The 15543-nt window shown below is 41.5% G+C and overlaps 1 protein-coding gene across 1 annotated transcript; it reads right to left on the reverse strand.

Annotated features, from left to right (window-relative positions):
* Positions 1–121: 121 nt before the first annotated feature.
* On the reverse strand, positions 122–14985 carry LOC135524147 (S-adenosylmethionine sensor upstream of mTORC1-like). The gene is given in 6 exon segments (XM_064951366.1): positions 122–3312; positions 3315–3477; positions 3856–3970; positions 4167–4298; positions 4504–4645; positions 14725–14985. Coding segments are annotated over 6 exon segments (1179 nt in total). The 5' UTR covers positions 14885–14985; the 3' UTR covers positions 122–2845.
* Between the last annotated feature and the right edge of the window lie 558 nt (positions 14986–15543).

A 15543-nucleotide genomic window follows, 5' to 3' on the forward strand; every position in this document is an offset into this window, starting at 1 on the left:
TAGTACATCTAGAACTACTGTAAAATTATTCTCATCAACTGAAAATTCAAACGACAATAGAAGTGAAACCTACTACACTTTGCTACACATATGCTCTAATAAATATGACCAATACAACGACTCAAGTTCACCTCAGTCCTAAATTTATTATTTTTTTAAACAGAATGGAGTAGACAATAAAATCAGACATAGAAGCTGCATTAACATTCATTTATAAAATAGAATAACAACCATGCACACATTGTCCTGCAATTGTCAAAATCCTTAATACTGAAAATGAAGCTGTTTATGAAAGTAATGGAATCAAACTCTTGGAAGACAGATACAAGGATGAGTGTGTCGCTAATTGTTTACTGGTACAATTCACAACCCTCAAGCAAATGATTTGTAATGAGAAATGTCTGTCTTTTCTGTTAAAGATAAATAGTTTAAAGTACATCAAACATGAACTGACCAGAAAGTTATCTAGTTACAATGGATGTATAGCAATTTGAAAGCAATTATGTAATTATTATCAATGACAAATTACATCCTTTAAACAAAAACACATTGTTCTTAGGGTAAAACGTTGAGCCAATTATACTTTTAAGTGGTAGCTGGTAGTTCATTTGTACAGTTGCACATAACACAATTATATGGCAAAGAAAACACATTGTATACTGCCAAGTGAAAAGTGTGAATTCTCTAACATATGGGCATGAGAACCAGGACTGCAAAAACATTACCGGGGATAAGTAAGGCACCTTTAGGATTTCAGGTAAAGAGAGTGTGAGAACATTAGGGTACAGGTACATCATACTGGTTATATTCATAGGGGTGCATCCCAAATGGCACCCTATTCCCTACATAGTGGACTAATTTTGACCAAGGGAATAGGGTGCCATTTTGGGAAGCAACCTATATCCCCCATGACAGGAATCACATGACTCATGGCAGCTGAGAGATTAGTCTACTATTTATGAAGTACAGTGCCACACACAAGTACATTACAACAAACACTCATGCACACTTAACCTACATATCTCCACACACACATATACAAAAAAACGATAATATCATTACAAATATATAACAAAATGATTATTTGTGTGCTAGTGTCATTCAGAACAACACAGAAACCTTCCCCATAAGGATACAGTACAGGATACACCTGGCTATTGCTAAAATGCACTTTGATGAGATCAGAGATTGCATGACTAAAGATGAGACCGTGTGGTATTAGTGCAAAACCTCATTGAGGCGAATCTTTTGGAGTTCATAAGACCATTTTGATAACTGTATGGAGTTAATACATTTCTTTAAGCAGAGTACACACTAAGTACTTTCATGTTGTGGATGAAAATACATATAAAAAGGGATAGTCAAATTAACTTACTGATGCAATGAATGACTCAGTATTTGTTGATACTATACTTATTCTACCAACCTATGAATGAAAAAGTAAATAGACAAATAAAATAAAAACATTTTGAATTCAACAATTCTTCCTACGGCCAATGTTGCTCTCCTCAGATATGAAGTACTTTACAGGAAATTAGGTAAAACAGTAACTGATAGCTAAAGCTGGTGTCTTAGTCGATATATGTGTTTCACTTGAGTGTACATAGTGTGGTCAGTATAATTTCTCTAGTTACCAGTACCTATAGAGAAGCCAACAGTTACCTATAAAGAAGCCAAGGCATCACTAGAAACCTATTATTAATCAGATAATGAAGCCTAAATATTGTTCCTCACAAGAGTTTTTTTTTTTTTTTTTACTACAAATAAGGTTGTATTGAACATTGAAGGTAAGCTAACATCTGTGCATTTGTACATAGCAGTTTCTTCACACCAGCAGAGAAAATAGAGCAAATGACTAATTTGCAACACTCGTACCATGGTATACTATGAAAACCCCCAAACGGTTTCACATTAGGAAAAGTTGTAATTTGTAGTATATATATATTTTTTTACCTTTAACTAGGCAACGTAACTACATACGCCTACCTTAAGGTACTGAAAATGCTACAAATATCACTTTAATTGTTATGAATCAGTGAAAAAGACGCTGAAATAAAATGGCGTTTGCCACACATCGTGTTGGACAAAACCAGTGTTCAAAAGTGAACAAAATCACATAGTTTGAGTACAACAATGTTGTTTTTCTTTCTTTTTTGGAAAACTAAATGCACGCCAAGAATTAGAGAAAGCCGTGCCTGATTTACAGAAACAAGCTTATCCCTCTTTCCATCTCAATCTTTCCACTAACCAAACCTGACAAACCTGTGGTATTGGTCTCTTTAAGAGAGATTTAAAGTCAGCAGCTTTGAAAATGTTGATTGTCTTCTGTTAGTAGAGCGTGACAGATCACAAAGATGGGATGAAATGCAAGGGGCAGGCTAACTACATCTATCCTGAGGGCATTCAGCAAACATGTCTTCATTTTTTTTTTTTTACTCATTTATTGTGTGTGTGTGCAGTTGTGTTGAGAGACTAACCATGTAAGATATCGAATAATAAACAACTCACTTCTGTAAACGTATTTTTCTTCCAATCTGTGCAAACTGCGTTGTTTAGTTAAGGGAAAAGACGGGTGTGAGAAGAATGCAGCAGGTTCATTTGGCAGCGCAGCAGTTGGGGACAGAGACAGCCGGTCTCAAATTGCTCCCCATCCCTCTCACTTGCCCCTCCCATGTTGCATGTCTGAAGGCTCTGGTTAGGTATAAGCAGTGCAGTGGCAAAGCTACAACAATATTGCTTTCCTCCTTACAGATCTGCAAACATTGAAAGGTTAGGGCCACGGGGAGCCTTAGGGATTGAATAAGGACTTTGAGAGAGAAGCTAGTAGGGGTTTAGCTAGTCTAGCTCAGCTCTGCAGCAGTATGGGGTCCTCCAGCTCGTGTAGGAAGGGCAAGGAACTGCTCTGACTCTCTCCTGAATCCGAGTCGTAGGGCGTGTCCGGCAGCTCCGTAAAGCCCCACGCCAGCTGGTCGTCCTCGAAGACGGAGTGCGCCTGAACCAGCACGTCGGTGTAGTCCTCCTCCTCGTGGGATTGGAAGTCCTGAGGGATGTAGAGCATCTCTGGGTAGTTACGGCTGACCAGGTCGCTGGTGGTGGTCAGGGACACCTTGCGGAAGGCGATGAGGTGCATGTGGGAGAACTTAATGTACTTGCAGCGCCTGAAGCCCAGTGACTCCACCGCCACGCGCCAGCTGCGCATCATGAGGGCGTGGCGGTTCTGGTGGGAGGAGTCGGGGGTGATGATGAGCAGCAGGCCGTGCAGTTCCAGCAGCTCGTGGGCCTTCTTGCAGCAGATCCAGCGCTGGTAAGGCGAGGGAAGTAGGAGAGGAGCAGGGAGAAGACCACCACGTTGAAGAGCTGGGCGGGCAGTGCGTCGATGGGGCTACACAGCTGTCTCAGGAAGGCTTCCACTGCGTCACCAGCCAGCTGCAGGGGCTGCTGGAGCTGGAGGTTAAGGAAGTCACACTTGTATACACTCTGGGGTGGGGGGGGAGAGAGAGAGCAGAAACAGATACTTTAGAGTAGCTCCCAGAAGATTATCAAGTTGCAGTATTTTAGACCCACATTTAAAACCCACCGTTCTTATTCCATTTGGTTACCCAAATCACTCTATGCTAATATTCTGCCAGTTCCTTCACAGCAGGTCAAGTTTCATTGCAGTTAAGCATCGAAACACTCACTGCCAAGGGGCGGCATTGTTTTGTGATCTGATATTCAAACAATGAACCAACTACCCGTCGAGAATACGGCCGCGACAGAATGTCAGGGGTTGAGGAGTGAGTAAGACAGTAAGAGTCAGGATTTGTTTTAAAGCAGGGACCGAGGGAGTGACCACTGACTGTAAATCCTTCATACCTCGACCGCAGGCACTATGTCAATACCGACTGTGAGGAACTCGTCAAACTTCAGGAAGGGGTTAAAACAGCTGCCAACGTCCAGCAGCCGCATTTTACCAAGCTGGGAGATGGACCTGAAAGTAGAGAAATCAGAGGCATTAAAGAGTTAGACTTAACACTGACACACAGGGAGTGTGCTTAATGAGAGCAGTGGCTAATAGAAGTCAATATGAATATTGAATGTCAATTATAAATCGTACAACAGAGCTGAAGTTGGGCAAAATAGTCCTGAAAATCATCAGGGTCATCCGGGTTGTAACAGTGCAGTACCTGGGGATGAAGGAGCTATAAGGCTGGGTACTCAGAGTTGCAGCTGAGGTGGCTATGGCAAGCCTGGCACTCTTCTCATCCTTCTCCAACATTCTTTTCATTCCACCATCCAGGAAATACTCCTGACAAACACTGGAAAAACAGTCCCAAAACATCATACATCATGGTATTGATGGCTCACCGCTAAAACGACACAGATGTTCAGAAATTCAACGAACAGAAGTTAGGATTCACCCCACAGCGTTGACATCGAAAAGGCTTGATGAGTCATCGCACCTAACATAGTGCATTGGAGTTCTGAGCTAGTACAGCGCTGCCAGAGGGTTATTTGTTTTACCTGCGGCACCACTCGATGCGGCCCTCTCCCTCACAAGTCTTGGCCCAGTGGTTGTCGGCCAGGTTCTTCATGGCCAGGGCATATTCACTCAGAGTCTGCTCATCCTCACAGTGCTCTCGCCAGATCTTCTCAAAATCCCCCACTGTGGAAAGAATGAGATACATTTTTTAAAAAGGCAGGAAGAAGGTACAAACAGAGAAAATAAACCAAACACGCCTACCTCACAATATACAGTATGACATAGCAAAACAAATAAGCACAAATGAAAGTGGGCCAGGCAGAGATTTGTTTCCCCATTTCATTTCATCACATTCAAATTCATAAATGGTAAGAATTGAAATTGAAAGTCCTGTCAGTTTTGTTTCTAAAAATGGCATGCAAGCATAGTACATACAGTACCAGTCAAAAGTTTGGACACACCTAGACATTCAAGGTTATCTTTACTATTTTTTACATTGTAGAGTAATAGTGAAGACATCAAAACTATGAAATAACACATATGGAATCATGTAGTAACCAAAAAAGGGTTAAACAAATCAAAATATATACGTTAGATTCTTCAAAGTAGCCACCCTTTGCCAGCTTTGCACACTTCACATTCTCTCAACCAGCTTCACCTGGCTGCTGGCTGCTTTTCCTTCACTCTGTGGTCCAACTCATCCCAAACCATCTCAACTTGGATTGAGGTAGGGTGATTGTAGAGGTCGGGTGATTGTGGAGGCCAAGTCATCTGATGCAGCACTCCACCACTCTCCTTGGTCAAATAGCCCTTACAGAACCTGGAGGTGTGTTGGGTCATTGTCCCGTTTTTTAAAAAAAGAAAAAAAAAAAAAGAGTCCCACTAAGCGCAAACCAGATGGGATGGTGTATCGCTGCAGAATGCTATGGCTGGTTAAGTGTGCCTTGAATTCTAAATCAATCACAGACAGTGTTACCAGCAAAGCACCCCAACACACCTCCTCCTCCATGCTTCACGGTGGGAACCACACCTACTCTGCGTCTCACAAAGACATGGCAAAAAAATCTCCCATTTGGACTCATCAGATGAAAGGACATATTTACACCAGTCTAATGTCCATTGCTCATATTTCTTGGCTCAAGCAAGTCTCAACTTCTCATTGGTGTCCTTTAGTAGTGGTTTCTTTGCAAAAATTCAACCATGAAGGCCTGATTCACGCAGTTTCCTCTGAACAGTTGATGTGTTTGTTAGTTGAACTCTGAAGGGTTTATTTGGGCTGTTATTGGAGGCTGGTAACTCTAAATGAACTTATCTTCTGCAGCAGAGGTAATTCTGGGTCTTTCCTGTGGCGGTCCTCATGAGAGCCAGTTTCATCATAGCGCTTGGTGGTTTTTGCGATTGCACTTGAAAAAATATTTTTAAGTTATTTTCATGATGGATTATCATTTCTCTTTGCTTATTTGTGCTGTTCTTGCCATAATATGGACTTGGTCTTTTACCAAATAGGGCTATCTTCTGTATACTTAATTTAAACGCATTCCAGGTGACTACCTAATGAAGCTGGTTGAGAGAATGCCAAGTGTGCAAAGCTGTCATCAACACAAAGGGTGGCTACTTTGAATAATCTTAAATATAAAATAGATTTTGATTTGTTAAACACATTTTTAGCTACTACATGTGTGTTATTTCATAGTTTTAATGTCTTCAATATTATTCTACAATGTAGAAAATTGAAAAAAATACAGAAAAACCCTGGAATGAGTAAGTGTCCAAACTTTTGACTGGTATTGTACATTGTGTAGACAATAAGCCAACATTAAGATGTACCTACGTGTAAAGTTGTTGTTTTTTAACATTAATTCAAGAGGAATCACTATCATTCAGCCCCACACAGGCTAACAACATTGCTTCAACATTTTCTAAAAACAGTTACTCATGCCATCCTTCTGGCATTATAGAGGTATAGCTGAAAACCAGACTTTCAACAGAAGTCTTCACATCTGTTTATTCACATCTGTTTATATATATATATATTCACAAAAATCCCGTCACCAGGTCTTCACAGGCGTACCGCAGAATGTGTTTAGCTTGTGTGAGCAAACATCCTGATAAAGAAATCCCATGATGACAAGAGGAAAGAAAGCGATATCAGATTGGCAGAAATAAAAACCACAAGACGACCGGTTGGAATAAACAGCAGTGCCCTAGTACAAAGCATGACTACTGTGGTACCAATGCCAAGCAGACCAGATCATGCTTTACTTATTAACTAATCATGGCGTCAGCTGACAGGACAACTGCCCAGTGTCTTGTCTTTTAAGACCAGTTGCTAGGCCAGTCAGTCCTTCTGCTGGTAGAGTGGAAAATACCGGTTGTATGCCGTTTTTAAACTTGTGTGAGGAGTGCAACACAGTGAGAAATAGACCTAGGCTATTCATAGATGTCACTATTTTTCACCAGGCCGGTATCTAGCCAAACCGATGCTAAATAAACCAAATGAAAACATCGAGTGGCTATTAGACCTATATTCTGCCCAGGTTGACAACCACATTCCACTATTTGCAGCCGAGCTACACACAGAACGCAGAGCTCCATTACGGTTAGACTAAAACTGAAAATGTGGCCCTGGACATTCTTCCAGTAAGATTAGCCAATGTCACGTTCCAAAATAGCTGAAGTTGACATGAGAGACTTGCCTCATCATAAACAAGCTGTTAAGAATAGGATTACTGGCAGATTCCTCAATTGGTTGTCTCAACAACCCTACATCTAAATGCAAGACTAATTCCTGCAAAGGCCAATAAACTGAATTGAACCAGAAATGCATATCATGTTTTTTACACTCATCTTTCCTCCCCAATTATATAGGCCTATGTGTAAAACAGCCGAAGTAATAGAACAACTACCCTGGTGTAGAATTTTTTATTTTTTTTTACAAAAAAGGGAAATCCCAGAAAATATACATATTTTTAAAGATCTGCTGTCGGGATGAAATATAAGAGGTATGCATGTACAGTACCAGTCAGAAGTTCGGACATACTTACTCATTATTTATTTTTACTATTTTCTACATTGTAGAAAAGTGAAGATGTCAAAACTATGAAATAACACATATGGAATCATGAAGTAACCAAAAATGTGCTTAACAAAATGGAAATATATTTTATATTTGAAATTCTTCAAAGTAGCCACCCTGTGCCTTGATGACATCTTTGCACACTCTTGGCGCTCTCTCAACCAGCTTCATGAGGTAGCCACCTGGAATGCATTTCAGTTCATTTGTAGAATTTCTTTCCTTCTTAATGCGTTTGTGCCAATCAGTTGGGTTGTGACATGGTTGGGGTAGTATACAGAAGATAGCCTTATTTGGTAAAATACCAAGTCCATATTATGGCAAGAGCAGCTAAAATAAGCAAAGAGAAACGACAGTCCATCATTACTTTAAGACATGAAGGTCAGTCAATCCGGAATAGTTCAAGAACTTTGAAGGTTTCTTCAAGTGCAGTCGCAAAAACCATCAAGCGCTATGATGAAACTGGCTCTAATGCGGACCGCCACAGGAAAGGAAGACCCAGAGATACCTGCTGCAGAGGATAAGTTCAGTTGAGTTACGGGCCTCAGAAATTAGAGCCCAAATAAATTCAAGTAACAGATACATCAAAATCTGTTCAGAGGACACCAAGTGAATCAGGCCTTCATGGTCAAATTGCTGCAAAGAAACCACTAAAGGACACCAATAAGAAGAAGAGACTTGCTTGGGCCAAGAAACACGAGGAACGGACATTAGACTGGGGGAAATCTGTCCTTTCATCTAATGAGTCCAAATGTGCGATTTTTGGTTCCAACCGCCGTGTCTTTATGAGACGCCGAGTAGGTGTGTGGTTCTCACCATGAAGGGGGAGGTGTAATGGTGCTTTACTGGTGACACTGTGATTGGTTTAGAATTCAAGGCACACTTAACCAGCATGACTACCACAGCATTCTGCAGCAATACGCCATCCCATCTTGTTTGCACTTAGTGGGACTATCATTTGTTTTTCAACAGGACAATGACCCAACACACCTCCAGGTTCTGTAAGGGCTTTTTGACTAAGAAGGAGAGTGATGGAGTGCTGCATCGGATTACCTGGCCTCCACAATCACCCGACCTCAACCCAATCGAGATGGTTTGGGATGAGTTGGACCGCAGAGTGAAGGAGAAGCAGCCAACAAGTGCTCAGCATGTGGGAACTCCTTCAATACTTTGGAAAAACATTCCAGGTGAAGCTGGTTGAGAGAATGTGAAGTGTGCAAAGCTGTCAAAAGCAAAAGGGTGGCTACTTTGAAGAATCTAAAATATATTTTTGATTTGTTTAACCCTTTTTTGGTTACTACATGATTGCATACGTGTTATTTCATAGTTTTGATGTCGTCAATATTTTTATACAATGTAGAAAAGAAAAAGTCTTGAATGAGTAGGTGTCCAAACTTTTGGACTGGTACTATATATATGCATGTATGTATAGCCTATAAATATATGTATGTGGAGAGAAAACAGGTGCACATGTTTACTGGCTGAAAATTGTCAGAACTGCATGTGCTTTATTTAGGTCTTGCCCTGGCTGTGTCAGGGTCGATCATAAGTGAAATGTATGTATCCCTTCATGGGTAGTGTGATGTGTATGGCGGATATTCACTCGCAGTCATTTGCGGCTGTCAAAATATATCTTCCATCTTCCTTTTTGCGAGAACATAACAAGGACTACATGAAATACGGAGCGCACAAAACATTAAGAATACATTCCTAATATTGAGTTGCACCCGCCACACAGAGCATTAGAACAAGTATTTTTTTCCCCCAATTTTTTTTTTTTTAAAGGTCACATTTGTCAAATTGTCAAGAAAGACTACTAAAGTGTGACTTTGTCCTTGTGTTTCTTGGCTAGTTATATTATTTTGTTCACATGCTAGGTTGTTTTTCAATGTTAGTTTAAAGCTACAATATGAAACTTTTTGGCCGATTGGACCAAATTCACAGAAATGTGTGTTAGAGATCTGTCACTCATGGAAAGTAAGTCTAAGAAAACCTTCAGTTTTGTACAACAGCTTCAAAAAGATGAAGACAAAATGTTTGATTATGGAAAAGATATTTCATGACAGTGTAGATGGTACAATGATGTTCTATACTATAATTGCTTGTTTTGTCACAAACTGAAATTAGGCTATTAGAATTTTTGCAACCAGGAAATTAGAGTGATTTCTGCATAGTGCATCTTTAAGTTTGCTGCTCGGAAGACATTGCAGTGTGAGATTTTTTCCATCACAGACAAGAGAGTGCCCTACTTACCATGGTAATGGCCAGTCCCTTAAAACGACAGCTGAACATTTGTCTCACCTAATGATTGCAATTGAATCATGGTTCACTCCTAAAAAAATAAATGCATGAACTTTGTCAATTCTTATCATTAAAACACTCAAATACTTTAATTGTTCTCCTAGATTAATTTGTGTGCTTCTACATTTCTATTTAGGAGCACATTATGTACTCCTTGTAAAAAAATGTCAGCGTAGAGCACTGAACGAAACTTAGCAAAAAAAGAAATGTCCTCTCACTGTCAGCTGTATTTATTTTCAGCAAACGTAACGTGTCTAAATATTTGTATGAACATAACAAGATTCAACAACTGAGACATGAACTGAACAAGTTCCACAGACATGTGACTAACAGAAATGGAATAATGTGTCCCTGAACAAAGGGAGGGGGGGTCAAAATCATAAGTAACAGTCAGTATCTGGTGTGGCCCCTAGCTGCATTAAGTACTGCAGGGCATCTCCTCCTCGTTGACTGCACCAGATTTGCCAGTTCTTGCTGTGAGATGTTAACCCACTCTTCCACCAAGGCACCTGCAAGTTCCTGGACATTTCTGGGGGGGATTGGCCCTGGCCCTCACTCTCCGATCCAACAGGTCCCAGACGTGCTCAATGGGATTGAGATCCAGGCTCTTTGCTGGCCATGGCAGAACACTGACATTCCTGTCTTGCAGGAAATCACACACAGAACGAGCAGTATGGCTGGTGGCATTGTCATGCTGGAAGGTCATGTCAGGATGAGCCTGCAGGAAGGGTACCACATGAGGGAAGAGGATGTCTTCCCTGTAACACACACCGTTGAGATGGTGCTTGTTGTCATTGCAGGCAGTCCGATGATGCTGTGACACACCGGCCCAGACCATGACGGACCCTCCACCTCCAAAATCGATCCCGATCCAGAGTACAGGCCTCGGTGTAACGCTCATCTCTCCGACGACAAACGTGAATCCGACAATCACCCCCGGTAAGACAAAACCGTAACTCGTCAGTTCAGTGACGGTGGGACTGGTCAAGTGACAGTGGGTTTGTGCCCATAGGCGATGTTGCCAGTGATGTCAGGTGAGGACCTGCCTTACAACAGGCCTACAAGCCCTCAGTCCAGCCTCTCTCAGCCTATTGCAGACAGTCTAAGCACTGATGGAGGGATTGTGCATTCCTGGTGTAACTCGGGCAGTTGTTGTTGCCATCCTGTACCTGTCCCACAGGTGTGATGTTCGGATGTACCAATCCTGTGCAGGTGTTGTTACACGTGGTCTGCCACTGCGAGGACGATCAGCTGTCCGTCCCGTCTTAGGCGTCCACAGTGGCATGTTGATTAATTGTTTATGGTTCATTGAACAAGCATGGGAAACAGTGTTTAAACCCTTTTACAATGAAGATCTGTGAAGTTATTTGGATTTTTACTAATTATCTTTGAAAGACAGGGTCCTGAAAAAGGGACGTTTCTTTTAATGCTGAGTTTATAATTATAAATAATATGACTCAGCCTTTTGTGGCAGGGCAGCCACTCCGTTGATTCTTCATGTTCAGTAGTAAAACTGTTCTTATTATTCTATCTATTTGAACATAAATTGGTTAAAGATGCAGGTTACAGAAATGAAATTATGCAATACACCCCATTACTTCTTACTAGTAATACATTTCTTGTTTGAGAAAAACAGAAAGCATGCTCATCCAGCGCGAACGTGATGTAATTACACAAAATATTTTCACTGGTAAAAAAAATACATCTGAGCTGAGGGTAGATTTAAAAAAATCAAATCTCCCCACAGTGGCTTGTGGACCAAAAAGGAAAAATCTCCCACCCTGGTCATGGAAAGAGCAGGTGTCCTTAATGTTTTGCATACTCAGTGTTTTATTTATTTCACCTTTATTTAACCAGGTAGGCATGTTGAGAACAAGTTCTCATTTACAATAGCGACCTGGCCAAGATAAAGCAAAGCAGTTCGACACATACAACAACACAGAGTTACACATGGGGTAAAACAAACATACAGTCAATAATACAGTAGAAAACTAAGTCTATATACAATGTGAGCAAGTGAGGTGAGATAAGGCGGATAAAGGCAGATAATGGCAAAAGGCCATGGTGGCAAAGTAAATACAATATAGCAAGTAAAACACTGGAATGGTTGATTTGCAGTGGAAGAATGTGCAAAGTAGAGATAATGAAGAATGAAGAAATAATGGGGTGTAAAGGAGCAAAATAAATAAATACAGTAGGGAACGAGGTAGTTTGTTTGGGCTAAATTATAGATGGGCTATGTACAGGTGCAGTGATCGGTGTGCTGCTCTGACAGCTGGTGCTTAAAGCTAGTGAGGGAGATGTGTTTCCAGTTTCAGAGATTTTTGTAGTTCGTTCCAGTCATTGGCAGCAGAGAACTGGAAGGAGAGGTGTATATAGTCTAGTAGCAGAGTGAACAGTCTATGACTTGTATGGCTGGAGTCTTTGGCAATTTTTCAGGTCTTCCTCTGACACAGAGGTCCTGGATGGCAGGGAGCTCAGCCCCAGTGACGTACTGGGCTGTCTCCACCACCTTCTGTAGCACGTTGTGGTCAAGGACGGCGCATTTGCCATACCAAGCGGTGATGCAGCCAGTCAAGATGCTCTCAATGGTGCAGCTGTACACCTTTTTGAGAATCCGAGAGCCCATGCCAAATCCTTTCGGCCTCCTGAGGGGGAAGAAGTGCTGCCGTGCCCTCTTCACGACTGGGTGTGTGTGGACCATGTTAAGTTCTTAGGGATGTGGATGCCAAGGAACTTGAAGCTCTCAACCCGCTCCACAACAGCCCCGGTGATGTCGATGGGGGCATGCGCTCCCCTCTTTCTCCCTATAGTCCACAATCAGCTCCTTGATCTTTCTGAGGGAGAGGTTGTTGTACAGGCACCACACCACACTGCCAAATCTCTGACCTCCTTCCTGTTGGCTGACTCATTGCAGCAGTCGGTGATCAGGCCTACCACCGTCATGTCGTCAGCAAATTTAGTGATTGTGTTGGAGTTGTGCGTGGCCACGCAGTCGTGGGTCAACAGGGAGTACAGGAGGGGATTACGCACACACTCTTTAGGGGGCCCAGTGTTAAGGGTCAGTGTGGCAGGTGTTGGTGCCTACCCTTAGATTCAAGCAAAGACCAGGGAGGTTTTCAATGACTCACAAAGGTCACCTAAATCATGGAGCATGGTGAAGATATCTCCTGCATCGAAGTTAAGAAGAATTCCTGTATCCTTGTTGTGACGAGATGTACTGATACACCTTCTTTGCGAGACATTGGAAAACCTCCCTAGTCTTTGTGGTTGAATCTGTTTGGAACTCATTGCTCGACTGAGGGACCTTACAATTATCTGTATGTGTTGGGTACAGAGATTAGGTAGTCATACCATGAGGCCAATTGTGACGTTAACACAGTTAAAGTTACAAAGTTGAATGGCTGTGATAGGAGAAAACTGAGGATGGATCAACAACATTGTAGTTACTCCACAATACTAACCTAATTGACAGAGTGAAAAGAAGGAAGCCTGTTCATGCATCCTGTTTGCAACAAAGAACTAAAGTAATACTGAAAATAAAGTGGCAAAACAATCCACTTTTTGTCCTGAATTCAGCACAATAAATACCACTACCCATATTTTCAAGCAAGCTGCATCTTGTTGTGGGTATGCTTAATTGTTAAATACTGGAGAGGAGTTGTTCAGGATAAAAAAAATAAACAAACAGAATGGAGCTAAGCACAGGCAGAGGAAAACCTGTTTCAATATGCCTTCCACCAGAGAGTGGGAGATACATTCACCTTTCAGCAGGACAATAACAAAACACAAGGACAAATCTACACTGGAGTTGCGTACGAAGAAGACAGTGAATGTACCTGATTGACCAAGTTTCTGTTGACTTAAATCTACTTGAAAATCTATAGTAAGACCTGAAAATGGTTGTCTAGCAATGATCAACAACCAATTTGACAGAGCTTGAAGAATTTAGAAAATAATAATGTACAAATGTTGCACAATCCAGGTGTGGAAAGCTCTTAGAGCCTTACCCAGAGAAACTCACAGCTGTATTCGCTGCCAAATGTGTTTCTACAAAGTATTCACTCAGGGGTGTGAATACAAACGTCAAATAGATATTTCAGTATTTCATTTTCAATATATGTGCTAAAATTTCTAAAAACATGTTTTCATTTTGTCATTATGGGGTAATGTGTGTAGATGGATGAGAACAAAATATATTAATACATTTAAATTCAGAATGTAATACAAACAAGTAACAAAATGTGGAATAAGTCAAGGGGTATGAATACTTTCTGATGGTACAGATTCCGGTGTGTGACAATAAAACATTATTTTCATATTTTTCTCGTTCTTTTCAGTTTCAGAACAGGTGACACAAAAGCCATACAATCCAGGCTCACCTGTCTGACAGTGCCCATGAGCCAGTATGTTACGATCGAACAACCTTCCCAAATGACTATGACTGTAGGTAAGAGGAGGCTATTATGAATTTTGTTGCCAAATCATACAATAATATCCAAACAAGCCTAGTTGACGTTAGTAAATACATACTGCAGCTTGAAATATTCCCAGGCGGCCCTGATCTAACGTTACATTAGTCTAGTTTGGTCATAAATAAAGTGAAATGTAGCCACACCAAGCTAGCCACCGAGCTACTATTGTATGACAATGTTTTTCTATACAGTACAGTCGAGCCTGACATGTTGCCCGTCACTTGCAGTATGTGCGAGGCACCCCAAATAATAAATAATGCTAGCAAGCTAGCTAATGTTACTTAGCTACGTTAGCGTTCTACTTGGGGCCTTATTTTCGCCAAATTTAATGGCCCGTTTGGACCCCTGACTTTCTTTTCTAGCGGGTTAAATTAACTGACGTTAGTTAGATAGAGCTAGCGACGCGTAACTACCTTCTCTGTATTTTCTTCGCAGTTTTCTATGGACATTCTTGACGACTCCGGACAGCTTTTCCTGTTCCTTCTTGCACCTCGTTTCTTTCGGAATAAGAACACAGACCGGCTCCAGTTCGGTTTCTGTATCTCCTGTCTCAGCATTGTTCACCGGGTCCATAGTCCTGCGCCGTTTCTCCTTCCTCACTAGAGCGAGGTTTTTATTTTTACAGACTAGCTACAATTCTTCACATCCTAGGTTAACTACCGGTGCCAGCCTGCACACCAGGACCACAAGCAAACAACGTGCGTGCTGATTGGTTCCCCTGGACACACATGCTGCAGTGCTGACAGCTATATGACCAATCACAGAGCTGAAAACAGAAACACCTTCTGCGTTCAGTTGCATGCGTTATTTGCTGTTTAAATCGAAATAATAGCTCAATTTAGAGGTGGCAGCTTTATAATGTAGCCCATTGCTATCTAAAATGTGTGTGCAAATGAGGATGTATGGGTACAGGTAGCTCTGGGTTTAAAATATGTCCACATTAGCTACTGTATGGAGGCCTTTCTCCTGTATGATGTTCCTGGCACAAGAATTAGTCAAATAAATTCCATCCTTTCTGCTTTAGGTTTGACGTTCCTAAATGAAGTCCCTTGGAGCCTCTCTGGCAGTCCCTGTAGAGGCCATGCCTTCAGATACAGGCCTTGTAACACACGGGGTTTGTAGCGTAGTTTGTGGCTACATACTGCCACCTTATGGTAGGTAATATTGAGACAGATTCCTCAGATCTTTCAGTCCAACATCGGACCACATGTTAGAAAACCTTTTAGAAAAAT

This window comes from Oncorhynchus masou, chromosome 31, assembly GCF_036934945.1.
Source record: "Oncorhynchus masou masou isolate Uvic2021 chromosome 31, UVic_Omas_1.1, whole genome shotgun sequence".
In the NCBI taxonomy this organism is placed as follows: Eukaryota; Metazoa; Chordata; class Actinopteri; order Salmoniformes; family Salmonidae; genus Oncorhynchus; species Oncorhynchus masou.